Source organism: Acartia tonsa, chromosome 13 (assembly GCF_053477335.1).
Source record: "Acartia tonsa isolate MP-2025a chromosome 13, ASM5347733v1, whole genome shotgun sequence".
Classification (NCBI taxonomy): Eukaryota; Metazoa; Arthropoda; class Copepoda; order Calanoida; family Acartiidae; genus Acartia; species Acartia tonsa.
The window spans coordinates 9108567-9124542 of NC_137272.1; the positions used below are offsets into that span (position 1 = coordinate 9108567).

Sequence of the window (15976 nt, forward strand, 5' to 3'; positions counted from 1 at the left end):
TATGTTATCTCATTCGTTGGCTTTGGTATGTGTATTGCATTTTGATCAGTTAAAACAAAAAAAAGTGTAAATAAACAGTAATAAATATTTTCTAAATTTCTATGGTTATGTAGGTAAAATCATTAGAGTAAAACAATAGAGGGGGAAGGGGTTAAATAACTGTATCCTGAGGATACTGGGCCGACTTTCAATTGGTTCTTTTAAAATTAAACAATTTCGTCGCAAATATTAACACAGCCAAGTAGCAGAAAACAATTTGCTAGCAGACGAAAAAGGTCATTAACAGGGGGGGGGGGGGTCCAGGTAGTTGTCTGGTTATAAATCTAGTGTATAAATTTATTTACCAGAAACCATTTCTTGACAACAGCATTGGCATCAATCTTGTCAGTCTGAGCATCCCAGAAAGCTGCATCACACTTGAAATGTGTCATGGGGTCTGTGTTCCCAAAAGAATTTTTTACCGGGAAAAATATGTTTTCCATCGACTTTTCCACACATAGACATCTCAGTTTACCTGAATGATAATAAATAAAAAAATATAAGATTAAAACCAGTTTTATGATCCCCGAGTGACCGAAGTCCTAGTCTAATAAAACTATAAATTTTATAATTTTATTTATTATTCTGAGAAAATTTTGATAATGAGATGCTATACATGATTTTTCAGCATGGATAAGAACCGGTTCTAATCCAGGAGAAATGGGATAGTGGACTGTAAATTATATGGTTATCCAAAGTTTTTAGGTTATCTTATTTGTTAGATTAAAAATTTTGGATCACGTGAAAAAAAAAAAAATTAGGGAGTGTAATATTATACCAATTTACCTAGAGAATCAAGCCTTGCTGCAAAGAATTCGTGCTGTGGAGTGTTACAATGCCAAAAACAATTGGTTGCTATTGTGTCATGTCTCAGATGTGGACCTTTATCTAAATAAAATATGTTGTTGTTATATTACGTGGTGTTTAAATCAAAGTGATAACTTTACAAAGTATCTAAAAAATCAGCCACGTGACGGCATAAAAATTAGGGATATTAGGAGAAAATTAGGCGTTAACGGGTTACTTTGGAGAATCGCTGGAAAGAGTCATGTGTGACGTAATAAAAATACATCCAAATCCATCTCCTTTTTAGGGATTTTTTCCCACTTCTCCTCTCATCTCCTTCATTTTTTTATGACGTCAAATATTTGAGACACCTTGTAAAGTTACATCAAAGTGCCCTAAATAGCTATACCCCCCTTTTAAATTGGCGGATTGTTTATATCAGGTTTAGACTTCAAGTTAATTTCTAAAGTAATGCACATTTAATGTAGCTAATTTGTAGCTTTAAACCATATATTCAATCAGGGGCTGATATTCAGCCAATTAATTCCATTTGAAATTGCCGAAAATTGAATATTTTTTTGGAGTTAGATTAAAACTTTTTTTTTTTTGGTGTAACTGAAAGGAGAAGAGAAAGAAGGGGAGAGAAAGGGAAGGGGATTGAGGGGAAATTTTTAAATTTTTTACTTCAAATTGTTTGTCAGTATCACATTCCCTTTTCCCTGATGTCAATTAAAGTAGATATATATAGTATCAATCGCTGGTAGAGTAAATACCCGCATAATTTTTTTTTTTTGGGGGGGGGGAGTAAGGACTCAAATGTAAAAACTGAGTACTGTGGGGGGGGGGGGGGGTTGGCACAACTCTAACACCCCCTAAAAATAAGTTTTGAGATTAAAATTATATAATTAAGGTGTATTTAACAAATGGCTGCAAAAAATTTATGGATAAAAATAAATAAAAAATAGACGACAAATTAACAAACATACACTCCCAATGGTAATAAACCAAAAATCCTGGTTATTAAAAAAAAATTTGATTACTGCTACCTCCCTGGATGAAATAAACTTGTATCAATGGATATAGAATATTTGGATATTAGGACAAATTCTCGCATACTCTGATAGAATGTTTTCCCGGCTGGATAACATAACGATCCATCACATCCCAACCCCCACCCTGTGATTCTGCCCCATCACTTTTAAGAAGACTATATCATCAACCTAAATTCTCTGTCACAATATCCATGTATTCTATATCTATTCTTATATCAAATATGCGCAAAACAAAGATATATTTCGTGGAAATTCCATCTAAACCAATTTACATAAGTAAATGGAAATTTTATAAGTGGATTCATTGTAACAAAAAAATATAAAATGAATAGCCAATAATATTTTCTTATTTATTTCCTATTTAGAAATAAATTTCGAGATGTTACTATTTTATATTACAGAATTAGCAGCTAAATGGCTGTATTAGTCAAAGGGGCTAGAAAACTAGCTTAAAACCATCCCAAGCCGAAAATCTGAAAATGAAAAAGCCTAAAACCACCACAGGACATTCGTAAAGCTTACCAAGAATAGAAAAAAACAAATGGTTAAGTAGTCATTGCTATCTGAAGCTTGAGACAAAAACCCTGACTACTTTATCTAATAGGATACATTTGTATGAACACTCTAATTGTATGGTGCTTTCAAGCGAGACTAGTGGGTAGTATCCTTTATTTTATCACTAGTGACTACTCCTCTAAAAGCATCTAAGGGTACTCAAGTTTCAATGTTAAAAGTTTTAAGTTTTTACAAAAGGAAAAAAAAATTGGGGGGGTATTTTTTTTAAAGAATGATTTCTCTTGGGAGGGTTGAGATACCCTCCCCCAAAATAGTTATAATCCTTCCCTGGACCAATAAGAAGCTTTACTGTATATCGGTTAATGAGATACTTTGCTACAGACAAAAAAAGCTTACTACTTTATCTGATAGGAAGACATAGTCCAAAACCTTCTTTTTGAAAATTTGTGAGAAGTTCTTTTTGGTAAAATTCATAAATTTTTTTGATAAATTTGTTTAAACATAACATAAAATGAAGTGGGGGAAACGTTGGTGTTCTACAACCAAATTAAATGATTTTTGTCACATAAATTTTATTATTTTTGTCAAAAAAATATTTTACACTCTTTCAGTCTTAATGAAAGCGCCTAGTAGTGGTGTTGCTTAGTTGTCAGAATTAAAATTACGTCTGTTATTTTATTAGTTTAAAATGATTGTTTTAAAAACAAGGATGATAACATCAAAAGGTAGTAAAGCATAACAAAATCTTGGATGGAAAAAGTGAGTTATAAAGCATACTTTTAATAGCAGCCGAGAAAATAACATTTTCTCGAAAGTATTAAGGACTGACGGACGTTTGAATAGCTCCGATAATAGAAATCGTCCCATTGGTTTGAAACTTGGCCTTATGAGATAAATTTGGAAAGTGTAGCAACATTTAACCAGAAAGTCTGTATGTTCGCTTATGTAAGACCTTCTAATTTGTATGTTGTTGTCATCCTTGTTTTACTAAATAACAAAAAAATAAAATTATTGCACGATAATTAAGCTAAAGTATTATGTCTTGCATGTAGGAATAGGTTTGTGGAAATTTAAATAAATTTTTCATTAAAGCTTCGAAACCGATTAGTATTCGCTGGATTATAACTGGTTCTCAACCATTCTGAAAAATACTGTATAGTATCTTATTACAGACAATTTTCAGCGAATTTTAAAATAAAAATAATAAAATTAAGTTTAGTTTTCTTTTAATTTTTATAAAAGCGGAAAGCTGTCTATAATGCAATGCGATAAATAATCTTTCCTTGAATCGACACTTGTAACTTGTAGAGTAGCTTTGTTTTAAAAATACTACATTCCTTTTTTGGTTATACATTTAAACAAGATTTCTTTGTTAGTTGAACTATTTCTTTTGAGGCATCAATAGGGGACCACTTTTTTCAGAGATACAATTTAAAAATGAAATTTGAGATATTCTTACTTTTTACATTTATCACTTTATGTCAGGTAATTTTTATACAAAATTAACTGGATGTTTTCCTTCTTAAATTCCCATAAAAAGTTTAAAGGGAAGAAACTCCATACTTCGTAAATAAATTGTATCTAAAAAACTTTACCCCCCCCCCCCCAGCCCCCAAAAAAGGATTGTTTTTTTTTCCGTGATAATTCAAATCAAATCCAAATTATAATTGATTCCATAATAGTGGGAAAACTCCCCTCCCCCCTTTTGAAAGGTTACTTTATGATTGATTTAGACTAGTGAAGCAGATTATGAAGATGATATATATTCCAATGAGATATTAGATGGTAATTTGTTATAAAAATATTTCTTAACAATTTTAAAACAATGGTGTGCAAAGGGTGCGCTTTAAGAAAATTTTGACACGCCACTTACGATTTTGACACCCCCTGAAACCAAAATCGGAAGAATGTGAGGGTGTGTAATAAGGATGACAACATCCAAAAGTAGCGAAGCTAAAAAATTATGAATGGATATCGGGAAAAATTACTATAAAGCAGTGTCATACAATAAACATTAATCTTGATAAAATAGGGAAATCAGGAAACCGTAAAAATCACGCTACCTTAAAAATACCAAAAATTAAAAACTCTAGGAATCGATCTAGCACAGCAATTTATAGACAAATCTTAATGAAACCTTATAAAAATATGTAGAATATGAGCATATTCAATCCCAGAAAATTTCAGCCCATTACCTGAGAAAGGAGTTGAGAAAATCAAGAAAACATGAAAATCTAGGAATCTATCTAGCACCCCAAATAACAGACAGGTGGACAAAACAATGTATAGATTAGATGCGCATATGTTATGAGAATCTTCACTAAAAATTTCAGCTGTCTATCTTTTATAGGAGCCGAGAAAATCACGTTTCCCCTACTTTGTCTTAGACGGACGGACAGACGGACGGACATTTCGAATTATAGAGTAGCTTCGCTACTAAAAAAGGGGTGATATTTTTACATACCACTTAAATTTATAGGTTGTGTGATACCCCCCTTGACTACTTTAGGGGGATGTATAATAGGGGCGTAAACTCCTGTATAAGGAAGGTGTAGAGGGGGGGGGGGATGGGATATTTATCCACCTTACTTTTAATTCTAATTTATGTCAAAATACTTGTATATCCTTATAATAAAGTTAAAAATAAAATAATAATATGATACTTGTCAATGATACAGATTTTTATAGTGAGAAATGAATTATTATATATTTAATCTAAAAAAAAGATATATCAAAATTAATAATTCTATTTAGCATTAGAGAAAGAGTGGGAGGAAAATAAAGAAAAATGGTCGACTACAGAAAAGGCATAACCAATTACAGTATTTCCCTTCATCAGTAAGGTTTTATATAAATCTCTATTAAGAATTTTCAAATTTATCCAATTATTTTGAAAAAGTATAATAATGGGATAATTTTAATTTAATAAAGACGACAACATCCATAAAAGTGAAGCTCTGAAACGATAGGTCAAACGAAGAATAACATGTATCGTGTTTCAGAACTGAAAAAGCAGAATATAGAACATTGTAAGAAATTTTGATGCAAAGGTACGTAAATACATTATACATTTTAAGGTCACACTTACATTATAGAGATTCTTCGCTTATAACAATGTACCTTGTTGTAATAGAAATCAGTATTCCAAAAATTAGATACCTAACTGTTCCAGAAATCAAAGTTTGAAATCGATAGGACAATTTTGTAATGTATAAATTACCGAGAAGAGTTAACCGTTCTGGACGGACAGACCGACCCTAATTGAAGAAAAGCCTCGCTTAAATATTATTGTGGCGAACACATACATTAGAGGGGTAAAAAACCCTTATTGTGGTGAAAAAGATAAAGCAGTTCCACCTAATATCTTAAAAGGGGTTTTTACACGGTACACCACCCTGCCACACGCCTCTGAACTCTATTCAATGTTAGATGAATGTAATTGGTTGATTTAATTATAAAAGACAGAAAATGATTTTGATGAATACGGAGAAGGACACTCCACTACCAATACAGGAAACTTTGCTTCTTGTGCAGACCGGGGTAACTTTAATATTTTTTAATATCCTTTTGTAAAAGTAACAGGATGTCTCTATGCTAAATAAAAACTTTTTTATTATCATAATCATACATTGGCTCAAATTACAATACAGGATATCAAACACATGATATAAAATGTCCAATTTGAGGATTGGTTATTTTGGCTAGGTCTCTCATTATTATATTAGTCTTGACTTTCAACACTTTTGATATCCGAGTGGACACTTATAAAGTTTGTATTATGTCAATATTTTTTTAACCACTTTGGTGACAATATACGGTGTCCAATCAGATGCTACATTATAAAATATATTGACAATAGATTTTGTAAATTTTAGGTTGTCAAAAGTGTCATGATGTCTGTGTGAAAGAAGAATATAAATATATATTTTGTAGGTAAGTTTTTAACCCAATTCCGGGCGGTGACAAACCGCCGTTTTTTATATTACAGCTGAAAATTATTTAAAAACTACTAACGTGGCTCAACACGTATCGCATCCGCTCGTCGTCGGGAAGGTGATAGGTTCTAATCTCGGTCCGACACCGAGTCATAACTAAAGACATTAAAAATGGTTCCTACTGATGCTATGTATGGTGTGCGACATAAATAGTTAGAGTATTGGGAATGCCTTGGCCCAAAAACAGGCGCAACTCACTACCATGCACAGACTTCTCAGACAAAGGTCGTGCAATCAAAGGGTTGGTTGTCTGATGAGCAAAAGGACGCTTTACACCGCAATCCTAGAGCTTAGGGCTGACAACCCCATCCAATATCCATAAAAGATTCACATTGTTACAGAAACACTGGCACGGCCTATGCTCCCCCTGTGGAGTGAAAACAGCTTGTTACTGTTACTGTTTACAATAAGGCTGATTAATTGAGAAAATTTACACAAGGATTATCAAACTTTCAGAGCTTAGGAGCCGCCCGCGACTATGCCTGAATTTAATAGCCGTTTGAATGCTTTGAAATAAAATCCACGTATATTCTACATCCATTTATTGTTTTAGAAACAAGATATTTGGAGATGTATGCACCCAATGGCCTAAACGACATGAGATTTGTGGTTTGATAAACTGTTGATTACTTCAGTTAAGACGAGACAAGAAATAGTAAATAAAACTGGTAACAAAAATTGTAAAACCAAGTTATTTGGGTACCTCAATTATTTAATAGTGATTTACTGTTTCCAAACTAAAGGGTGTTAAAAAAATAACCGATCGCTCACAATTTGAACCACCATAAGTACTTCAAATCTTGGAGATAGACCCCACAATGTTTAGAGTTTTTGATGGGGCATGTAAAAAACTTTCTATAGACACCTTAACAAGGTTTATAACTCAATCTTTGCCAATTTGACATAAAAAAGACATTCCCATCCAACTTTGAGGCATAACGGCTCTGTCTATTCCTAGTTCTTGATGATTGCCAGGTCGATCTTTTTTAATGCCAAATTGGCTAAGATTGTGTTAGAAACATTGTTAAGGTGTCTAAAGAAAGGTCTTTACATGCCCCATCAAAAACTCCAAACATTATGGGGTCTATCTACAAGATTTTAAGTACTTATGGTGGTTCATATTGTGAGAGATTGGTTTTTAAAAAGACAAATTTGTAATAAAATATGCACTTTCGGCGTAGGGCAAATTTCTCTGCAAGGGCTAGGTCTTAAGCTCTAGGGCTCTGGAAGGGTAAGTAGATTCAAAATTCAATATTGTTTTCTCATTGTCATTGCTTGGGCATGAATTGTATTATTTTTTATTAGTTTTGGACCAAAACTGTAAGGTTTTTATTGAAAAAAGTGAAGCGATTGGTTTTTATTTTAACACCCTTTAGTAATTTGCAGCCTTTTTGACCAATAATTTTAAAGTATAAGAAAGTTAATTTGTTTATTGTCATTGTAAATGTATATATTTTTATCGGCCATTGTTTTATCCTTTAGTTCCTGATTTAAAATTTATTGAAAACTGTGTAAGTTGAATTGTAAGATATCTTTTTAAAAGCAAAGCTTTCCATAAGGGTCGGTCCGTCCGTCCGTAACAGTTAGCTCTTTTCGTTAGTTTAGGCATGTTAGAATTTTCCTATCGATTTCAAACTTTTCATAATGATTCCTATGACAGATAGGTACAATTTGAAAGCGTAGCAACTCTATAATCGTTACCAGAAAGTCTGTAAGTCCATTTGATTCATGCTTCTACAAAAAAGAAAAGTATTATAGGAGAGGCAACACCATCATCAAGTCCAATAATGAAAGTATGTCCTTTTACCGTAGACTATATTTACGCATTTTTGCTACAAATTTAGGTACAATTTCGTGTAGACTTAGAAATTAATGTTGTGCTTATCAAGTTCTGAAACTCTACAAGATTTATTGTTTGTTTGTCCTTTATTCTAATTTTAGAGCTTCGCTTTTATAAATGTTGTCATCCTTGTTTTAATATCAATAAATTAAAAAAATGCTGTAAATTTGTTTGTTTTTTAACTCAGTATGTATCTTATTTACATTAATTTGTTTTCTTTTACAACGAAAAAAACCTATGAATTAAATTTGAAATCGAATTTTAAAACAATCATTAATATGATAAACTTTACTGTAAGGAAGAGCCATATTTGTCAGGCTGTAAGGGAGATCTTTAACTACAGACACACGAACATCCTATTATCCTGTTTAGGATAAAGTTATTTGCCTCATAATCATAATCATAATAAGACAATAGCTGATATATTGATGTACATACCCAGTGATGATACACAAAATTACCCCTTGTCTAGATTAAAATCTGCGGTTGAAACGTTTGAACACTCAACTTAATAAATCAACCATTGAAATTCACGAAAGTCCCCAAAGTTTTTTTGCAAACCAATAAGAAAACGTTATTGTAAAACTTTGGGGAATTGGGGGAGATATGTAATAAACAGGCCATTGTTCCCTCTCTCTCTGCTTTACTACATTCCTTTTTAAAAGCGAAGCATTTCTATAATTAGGGTCGGTCCGTTGTACGTCCGTCCGTCCGTCTGTCCGTCCGTCACGGATAGCTTTTTTCGTTAATTTAGGCATGTTAGAATTGTCCTATCGATTTCAAACTTTGCATGGTGATTCCTTTAGTAGTAGGTACGATTTAGAAAGCGTAGCAACTCTATAATCATTACCAGAATGTCCGTACGTCCATTTTAAACATGTCGTTTCTTTTACTTTTTTAACAACAATTTTCATGTGATCTAATCATCAGATTGATCTGATTTTTGGTATATTAATTCCTGGGACAACAAAGTATAACAATATAAGCGAAGCAACTCTATAATCAAGTCCTGAAAATGTATGTATGTTCATAAACATTATCCTATATCCAGCTGTTTTTCAACAAATTTACTTACAATTTTGATTCGACTCTTATACATTTATATTTTGATTATTCAGTTCTGACACTATACAAATGTTAATGTCCGTTTGTCCTACTGTTTCAGTGCTTCGCTTTTATGGATGTTGTCATCCTTGTTTGGTTATACTTTCAAACCAGATCTTTTTGTTAGTTGAATTTTTTCTTTAGAGACGTAATTATGTAACACTTTTTTTTCAGAGATACAAAAATGAAGTTAGAGATATTCTTACTCATTACCTTTATAACTTTATGTCAGGTAATATATATACATTAGAAGTTGAATGTCTTTCTATTTGTCTTAAAATTTATTTTTTGAAAATGCCTTTCTCTAAATTACACAAGGACAACAGCATCCATAAGTAGCGAAGCTCAAAAATTATTGATGGATATTAGGAAAAATTAAATATAGACCAGTGTCATCAAAATACTTTAAACTTAATAATCACAAAACCTTTAAAATAACAAAAGACAAAAAATCTAGGAATCGATCTAGCGCCGCAATCAATAGACAAATCTTAATGAAGCTATGTTAGAATTTGTAGAATATAAACTTATCTAATCCTTGAAAATTCCAGCCGTTTATCTTGAATAGGAGTCCTGTAAATCATAAAAACTTAAAAATCTAGAAATCGATCTAGCACCCCAAACAATAAGCAAATCTCAATGAAAGATTATGGAAATATGTAAAATGTAAAGATATTTAATCCCTAAAAGTTTCAGTAGGAATCGAGAAAATCACGATAACCTAAAAATCTAGGGATCGGTATAGCACCCCAATTACTGGGCAAATCTTGATGAAACTTGGTTCAAATTTGTAGAATTGAAAGTGTTTAATCCCTGAAAAAATCTTGAATCTGAAGGACAGACAAAGTGAATTATAGAGTAGATTCGCTACTAAAAGATCTGAATTTAGCTCAGGCCTACACAATTAAAACTTTAATGGCTAAAATTTACCAAGTTCATAAAAAAGCAGCTTTTTTTGATAATTTAATTTGCACTAGTCTAAGACATTTAGGAAAAGGTCATTGACAATAAATGGGGTATTCCTATCCAGTTTTTTGTTTAGGAATGAATATTTTTTACCTGAGGGAATAAATGATGGACCGATAGGAAATAAATGAATATTTACATCCACTATTTAAGGGGTCGTTTATATGGGAATGGGTGTTCATACCCAAAAATGAAAAGTTTCAATTATGTATTATTAAAAACTTTTTGGTTGAAAAATTTAGACACTGCTAAATTTGAACCAACCAATCAAAATTACCTAAAGTTTTGGACCTATCTAAAATCAACCCCCCTCTCTGGTAAAAGTGACAATATTTCCATATCCATTCTAATTTGATCCTATGATTGATTTAGAGTACAGGAGATTATGGTTATGAAGATGTTTATGAGGAATCAGAGGAAACTACAGAAACTGAAGAAGATGAGTATGACATAGAAATTAAAGAAATCCCAGCTTATTCCAATGACACATTAGATGGTAATTTTTAATTAAATTAAAATGAAATATTTTAACTTTATCTTTTTATTATATAAGTTTTTTTTGTCTGAAGCTTATGATCTTAATAAATAATAAGACGATTGGGTTCCCTATTTTAGGTAACCTTCACATTAGTCCCTTGGAAAAAAACCTGCAAAATGGCAGTCCAACCGCCATGGATATTTTACAGTTGATTATACGCCTAATGATGGGAATAATTATTACAAAGTTTCAGCCTTCTTTTTTTATAGGAGCCGAGAAAATCACGTTTCACCAACTTCATGTCTAACAGACAGACGGACAGACAGATAGACGGGCATTGTGAATTATAGAGTAGCTTCACTATAAAAATAGTTTTATTTAGCATTAGCAAAAAAGTGGGAGGAAGAATTGTCAACATGGTCAACTACAGAGCAGGAAAAACCAATATTACAGTCTTAAAAAATTTGTAAGATATAGTTCTTAGTAAATAAGGTTTTTATCAAAGCTTTATAAATAAATGTAGATTTTCTGCCATTTTTTTAGTTTAAATCTTTTTTATTTAACAACACCATATTTGCTGAATATAAAGAATAAATAAGAGCAGAGGTGAATTCTTAAAAAAAACTTTTGCCTCACTAAAATCAGTTTGCCTTACTAAAATTTTAGTGAGGCAAAATTTATCCCCTCTAAATTTTCAGTGAGCCTCACTGATTTTAGTGAGGCAATTTTTTTAAAGAATTCACCTCAGGTATCTACAAGTAGGAGAGGGTGCTTGCTGACACCAACATACCACACACCACTGAAGATCATTGGATGTTTAATAGTTGTAATTGGTTGTGTTAATAAAGACTACTACAGAAAATATCAAAGATTATTTAGAAGGAGAATCATTTGCTAGAAGAAAAATTACTGCTTGTAGAGTAGGTAAATTTAATATTATTATTTTCAAACATAAGTTTGGGAGTAAGTAAGTGCATGGTGTTTCTAATATTAGTTTTGAAATGCATCTGAAGAATCGTGGAATTAAGAATTATTTGCTAATATCCTGATTCTATGTCCCATGTTTTATAATTCTCTAAATCATTGCCTTCAAAACTTTGCGGACTTAATGTTGATTGAATGGTACAAACAAACAGTGTCCAAACATTGAAACAAAAATTTTAATTTATATAAGAGGAAATATTTTTTATCAAATAAAAGTGTTCATTAATTCATCATCTATGTTTTAACCATTAAGATCTCTGTATAAAGTATTACATTTTGAACTATTTAATAAAGTCAGGGGTATCTTTTCTAACAATAAATTCTACAAAAAATCACGGAACCTTTTAAAGTTTTCTCCAAAAAATCAAGAAACCTTTTAAAGTGTTTCATTTAACTGAAGATGGGTTTGTAAGAAGAGGAGGAAAAGTGGAAGGGGGGTGTGGGAAAAATTTTCCATTAGAATTGTTTGTCCCTGAATAGAGTATTTAGAATATAGTTCTTTTTTTATTAAAACTTTATAATAAATATTTTTGTATAGATTGTGTGAAGTGTTTTGATGTTTGTGTGAATACAAAATACAAAAACATATTTTGTAGGTAGGATTGAATAATTATTGTTTTAAATCATTTTTTTACTGTTTCATTAATGATATCATTTGTTTAATATATCATTAGTCAAATAATATATGATTATACTTTATTATTTGAAATTAAGTTAACTTTAAATTAAATGTTTTAGAGCTGAGATATTTGTCAACATGTGCATCAAACAGCCAAATCGACATGCTATTTGCAATGGACTGAAAAAATGTTTTAAACCATAAATGTATAAAATTTTATAAATCATTTTTTCCATAATCATTTTGAAATTGGGTTACTTTTTGATTTTAAAATTGCTGATAAATTTATATAAATAAATTTAAGATTTACAAAACACAATAGGACAGAAGACTTTTTTTTACGGGTGATTACATTGAGATGGTTGACCTTAGCCTATGCTTTTTGAAGGTTCTAGGGATACTTGAACATCCACATTTAACTTTATTAATAAAAAGAAGAAGTATTAATGACCAATTTTTTGGGGATAAATCAATATCTTTTGGGACAAGATGAATTTAGTTGTGACATATATACAATATCAAAAAATATTCTTATTAATCTATTGATTGGTAGTTATAAAACATAAAAATTATAACAGTTTTTAATAAAATAAAACGTTTTCTGAAATTGGCGTTTTTTTTAGGTTGTATAACAACAATTTACTTTGAAAGTATATATATAACTAAGCAAAACAAGAATAAAAATATACATACCTGCAGAAACCACATCTCCAATTAATATTCCAGTAGCTCCTTGAGGATTATCTAATGGAACTTTACCAGCTAGAGCATCATCATAGTCGTAATACATTCCTAGATTCATTATTATTATTATTCAATGGATCTTCACCAGCTAGAGCATCATCATGGTTGTAATACATTCCTAGATTCATTATTATTATTATTCAATGGATCTTCACCAGCTAGAGCATCATCATGGTTGTAATACATTCCTAGATTCATTATTATTATTATTCAATGGATCTTCACCAGCTAGAGCATCATCATGGTTGTAATACATTCCTAGATTCATTATTATTATTATTCACTGGACCTTCACCAGCTAGAGCATCATCATGGTCGTAATACATTCCTAGATTCATTATTATTATTATTCACTGGACCTTCACCAGCTAGAGCATCATCATGGTCGTAATACATTCCTAGATTTATTATCATTATTCAATGGAGCTCTGACCTAATCAAACTGAATATACTGACATACAGATATGTTAATTAGTTAGAAGTACCTTTAAGACAATGACTGATAAATTGATGTACATCCTCAATGATACACAAAATTACCCCTTTCTGTAGATTAAAACTAATGGTTGAAACGTTTGAACACTGACCTAATTTAAGCAACCAATCAAAAGAAAGTCGGTAAGCCAACGAATAAGAAAACGTTATTATAAACCTTTGAGGACTAATGTAAAAAAAAAAAAAAAAATGTGCCGGAAGACCAAGATAATTATAGATTTAATACTCAGTTGTTAGCAAAATCTTCAGCTGTCTATTTATGATAACAGCCGAGTCAATCACACTTTTCCTACATAAACTAAATGTCTTTTAGAGTATGACAGACAGGCCTGCCGAGAAAAATGATTGTAAAATTTCAGTAATCCATCATAAATAACAGCTTAATATAGCTTTCTCCACAGGTTTATGGATAGAAAAATTGACTTATAGAATAGCTATGCTACTAAAAACTTACCTAAGAAATCTATGCAAAAGTCTCTAACTCCAGAGACGTATGTCAACTCAACCGTGGTTGCAGAGAAATGAACAGGGATATTGGCATTTTCAGGCCTTTTGAAATGATACAGGCCGGCAGAATCCAAACTTGTTGCTGAATCATAATTAGAAAATTAAAGTTCGGCGATTTTTCATATTAAATTTGGAGAATTTTTATTTAAAAATTGGAAATGTAACTTCAATGTTTAATGCTTTCCCTTTTGCCTTTTGAAGTATCCCCCCCCACCTTATTTCTAATTTACTTCTAATCCAATTAGAGGCAGTGAGTTCTATACTTGAGAGGGAACTTTAATATTAAAAAAATAGTACTATGCGTAGCTATACCTGGATCAATTGTAAATTCAAAATATCCAGAAATAGGGTCAGTTGATTCAGCGGCAGGAACCGGGTTTATCCAATCACTAAAATGCTCAGAACATTACATTACACTGGTACCCAAAGTATTATAACCACATAATCTTATTTGTAGAAAAAAAGCGTTGGGTATTTTTATCAAATTTTGAGTTGTTAGTTCCAAACTTGTAGTCTCTATAGTTAATCTATTTGAAGGGGTAATTTTGTAAATTATCATTGATATTACCTGCTAAAAAAACACATTTAGTAAGTTTTATCCAATAATCGCATTCAATCCTCTTATATTTATTGCGGATCTTGGACAAAGTAGCTTCAGACAAAGTAGCTTCAGGACAAAGTAGCTTCAGGACAAAGTAGCTTCAGGACATTTACTTAAGAAAAGAAGCTTCTTAAGAAAAATTATTCTCCAATAGTAATAAAGGTCATGACCGCAGCGCTCGGCCCCCTGGCCTGCCTAGCCGCGGGCACTCGACCCTCTAGCTTATAACCTAACCTAACCTAATCTATGTTAGCCTCAGGGCAAGCAAAATATCCTCAACTGTTATTACATAGGTGGTTTGGAATTTCGTGGATTTTACAAAAAGTGGTTGGTAGATTTTTACAATTTTTAATATTGTTTTTACAATTTTTAAAATGATGTTTTTACAAATTTTAGGTTAGGTTAGGTTAGGTTATAGGCTAAGGGGCCGAGCGCCCGCGGCTAGGCAGGCCAGGGGGCCGAGCGCTGCGGCCAAGACCTTTATTAACAGTGGAGGCTACTTTGCCCGAAGCTACTTTGTCCAAAGCTACTTTGTCCTGAAGCTACTTTGTCCTGAAGCTACTTTGTCCTGAAGCTACTTTGTCCGAAGCTACTTTGTCTGAAGCTACTTTGTCCAAGATCCTTTATTGCTGTTAGATAATGATGAAATTTTTTGGACAAACCAATTAAAAAAAAATAGTAATACAATATGTATATTCAGGTGGCTTCGCCTCTAGTATTTAGGTAATCTCTATTTGCAGGGGTAGAAAAAGGGGGAAAAATCCTACTACAGGATAGGATATATGTAACCTTACATATTGAATAGGCCAGGTTCAAGGCTATTCAGTATATAAAGTTACTATGAAGATAATTATGTACCTTACTGTAGATTTGTCAAACTTTATTCTCATTTTCAAAGTGATGGCTGCTTTAAATCTTGGCAGGAACAATGCCATACCCCATATGTGAACAGGCCTAAATAAAACATACAAGGATGATAACCCATTCCTTTTATGATATTCTGACCATTGATACCAAAAAAAGTGTTCTGGTAGATTTGTATCAGCAAATTGTCAATTTCAGTTTTCATAAAAAAGGGGAAGGGTCCCCCCCTGGGGGAGAATTTTTTTTCTTTTAAAGTATTGCTTTATATACCTTCCTGAATCCGTCTTGAAGACTAAGAATCAAAAAACGATTTTAAAAGATTTTGATCATAGACAGAGCTATCCTTAAAAGACTGACAATTTTGGCCGTTTTAGCGAAATCAGCTG

At 31.8% G+C, this 15976-nt stretch overlaps 3 protein-coding genes across 4 annotated transcripts in view; 2 read left to right on the top strand and 1 right to left on the bottom strand.

Annotated features, from left to right (window-relative positions):
• The window catches only part of LOC145304456 (uncharacterized), a 48276-nt gene that overhangs the window by 25695 nt on the left and 6605 nt on the right, over window positions 1-15976 (bottom strand). The window contains exons 10-15 of the mRNA XM_080146333.1: window positions 15585-15680; window positions 14438-14514; window positions 14073-14207; window positions 13073-13171; window positions 826-927; window positions 345-514 (exon numbers count right to left, since the gene is read on the bottom strand). Of these exons, the coding sequence (XP_080002459.1) occupies window positions 345-514; window positions 826-927; window positions 13073-13171; window positions 14073-14207; window positions 14438-14514; window positions 15585-15680 (679 nt within the window). The remainder of the gene's footprint in view (window positions 1-344; window positions 515-825; window positions 928-13072; window positions 13172-14072; window positions 14208-14437; window positions 14515-15584; window positions 15681-15976) is intronic.
• LOC145335364 (uncharacterized) lies at window positions 3765-7165 on the top strand. 2 transcript variants are annotated; one of them, XM_080181101.1, is made up of 6 exons: window positions 3765-3878; window positions 4127-4178; window positions 5148-5200; window positions 5855-5933; window positions 6269-6326; window positions 6942-7165. In XM_080181101.1, exons 1-6 carry the CDS (start codon window positions 3831-3833, stop codon window positions 7012-7014), a joined length of 363 nt encoding a protein of 120 aa, XP_080037227.1. In that variant the 5' UTR covers window positions 3765-3830; the 3' UTR covers window positions 7015-7165. The 2 variants fall into 2 exon arrangements, with proteins under 2 accessions (XP_080037227.1, XP_080037228.1); XM_080181102.1 differs by lacking the exon at window positions 4127-4178 and having other exon boundaries at window positions 3814-3878.
• On the top strand, window positions 9486-12986 carry LOC145335363 (uncharacterized). Its single transcript, XM_080181100.1, has 6 exons — window positions 9486-9564; window positions 10671-10794; window positions 11159-11209; window positions 11623-11700; window positions 12299-12356; window positions 12499-12986. The coding sequence occupies exons 1-6, from the start codon at window positions 9517-9519 to the stop codon at window positions 12581-12583; spliced, it is 444 nt and encodes a 147-aa protein (XP_080037226.1). The 5' UTR covers window positions 9486-9516; the 3' UTR covers window positions 12584-12986.

Coding starts and splice junctions, on each gene's coding strand:
- LOC145335364 (XM_080181101.1), top strand. CDS start 3,831: ATGAAATTTGAGATATTCTTACTTTTTACATTTATCACTTTATGTCAG. Junction 3,879..4,126: donor CATTTATCACTTTATGTCAG/GTAATTTTTATA, acceptor TGATTGATTTAG/ACTAGTGAAGCAGATTATGA. Junction 6,327..6,941: donor TATAAATATATATTTTGTAG/GTAAGTTTTTAA, acceptor TTATTGTTTTAG/AAACAAGATATTTGGAGATG.
- LOC145335363 (XM_080181100.1), top strand. CDS start 9,517: ATGAAGTTAGAGATATTCTTACTCATTACCTTTATAACTTTATGTCAG. Junction 9,565..10,670: donor CCTTTATAACTTTATGTCAG/GTAATATATATA, acceptor TGATTGATTTAG/AGTACAGGAGATTATGGTTA. Junction 11,701..12,298: donor AATTACTGCTTGTAGAGTAG/GTAAATTTAATA, acceptor ATTTTTGTATAG/ATTGTGTGAAGTGTTTTGAT.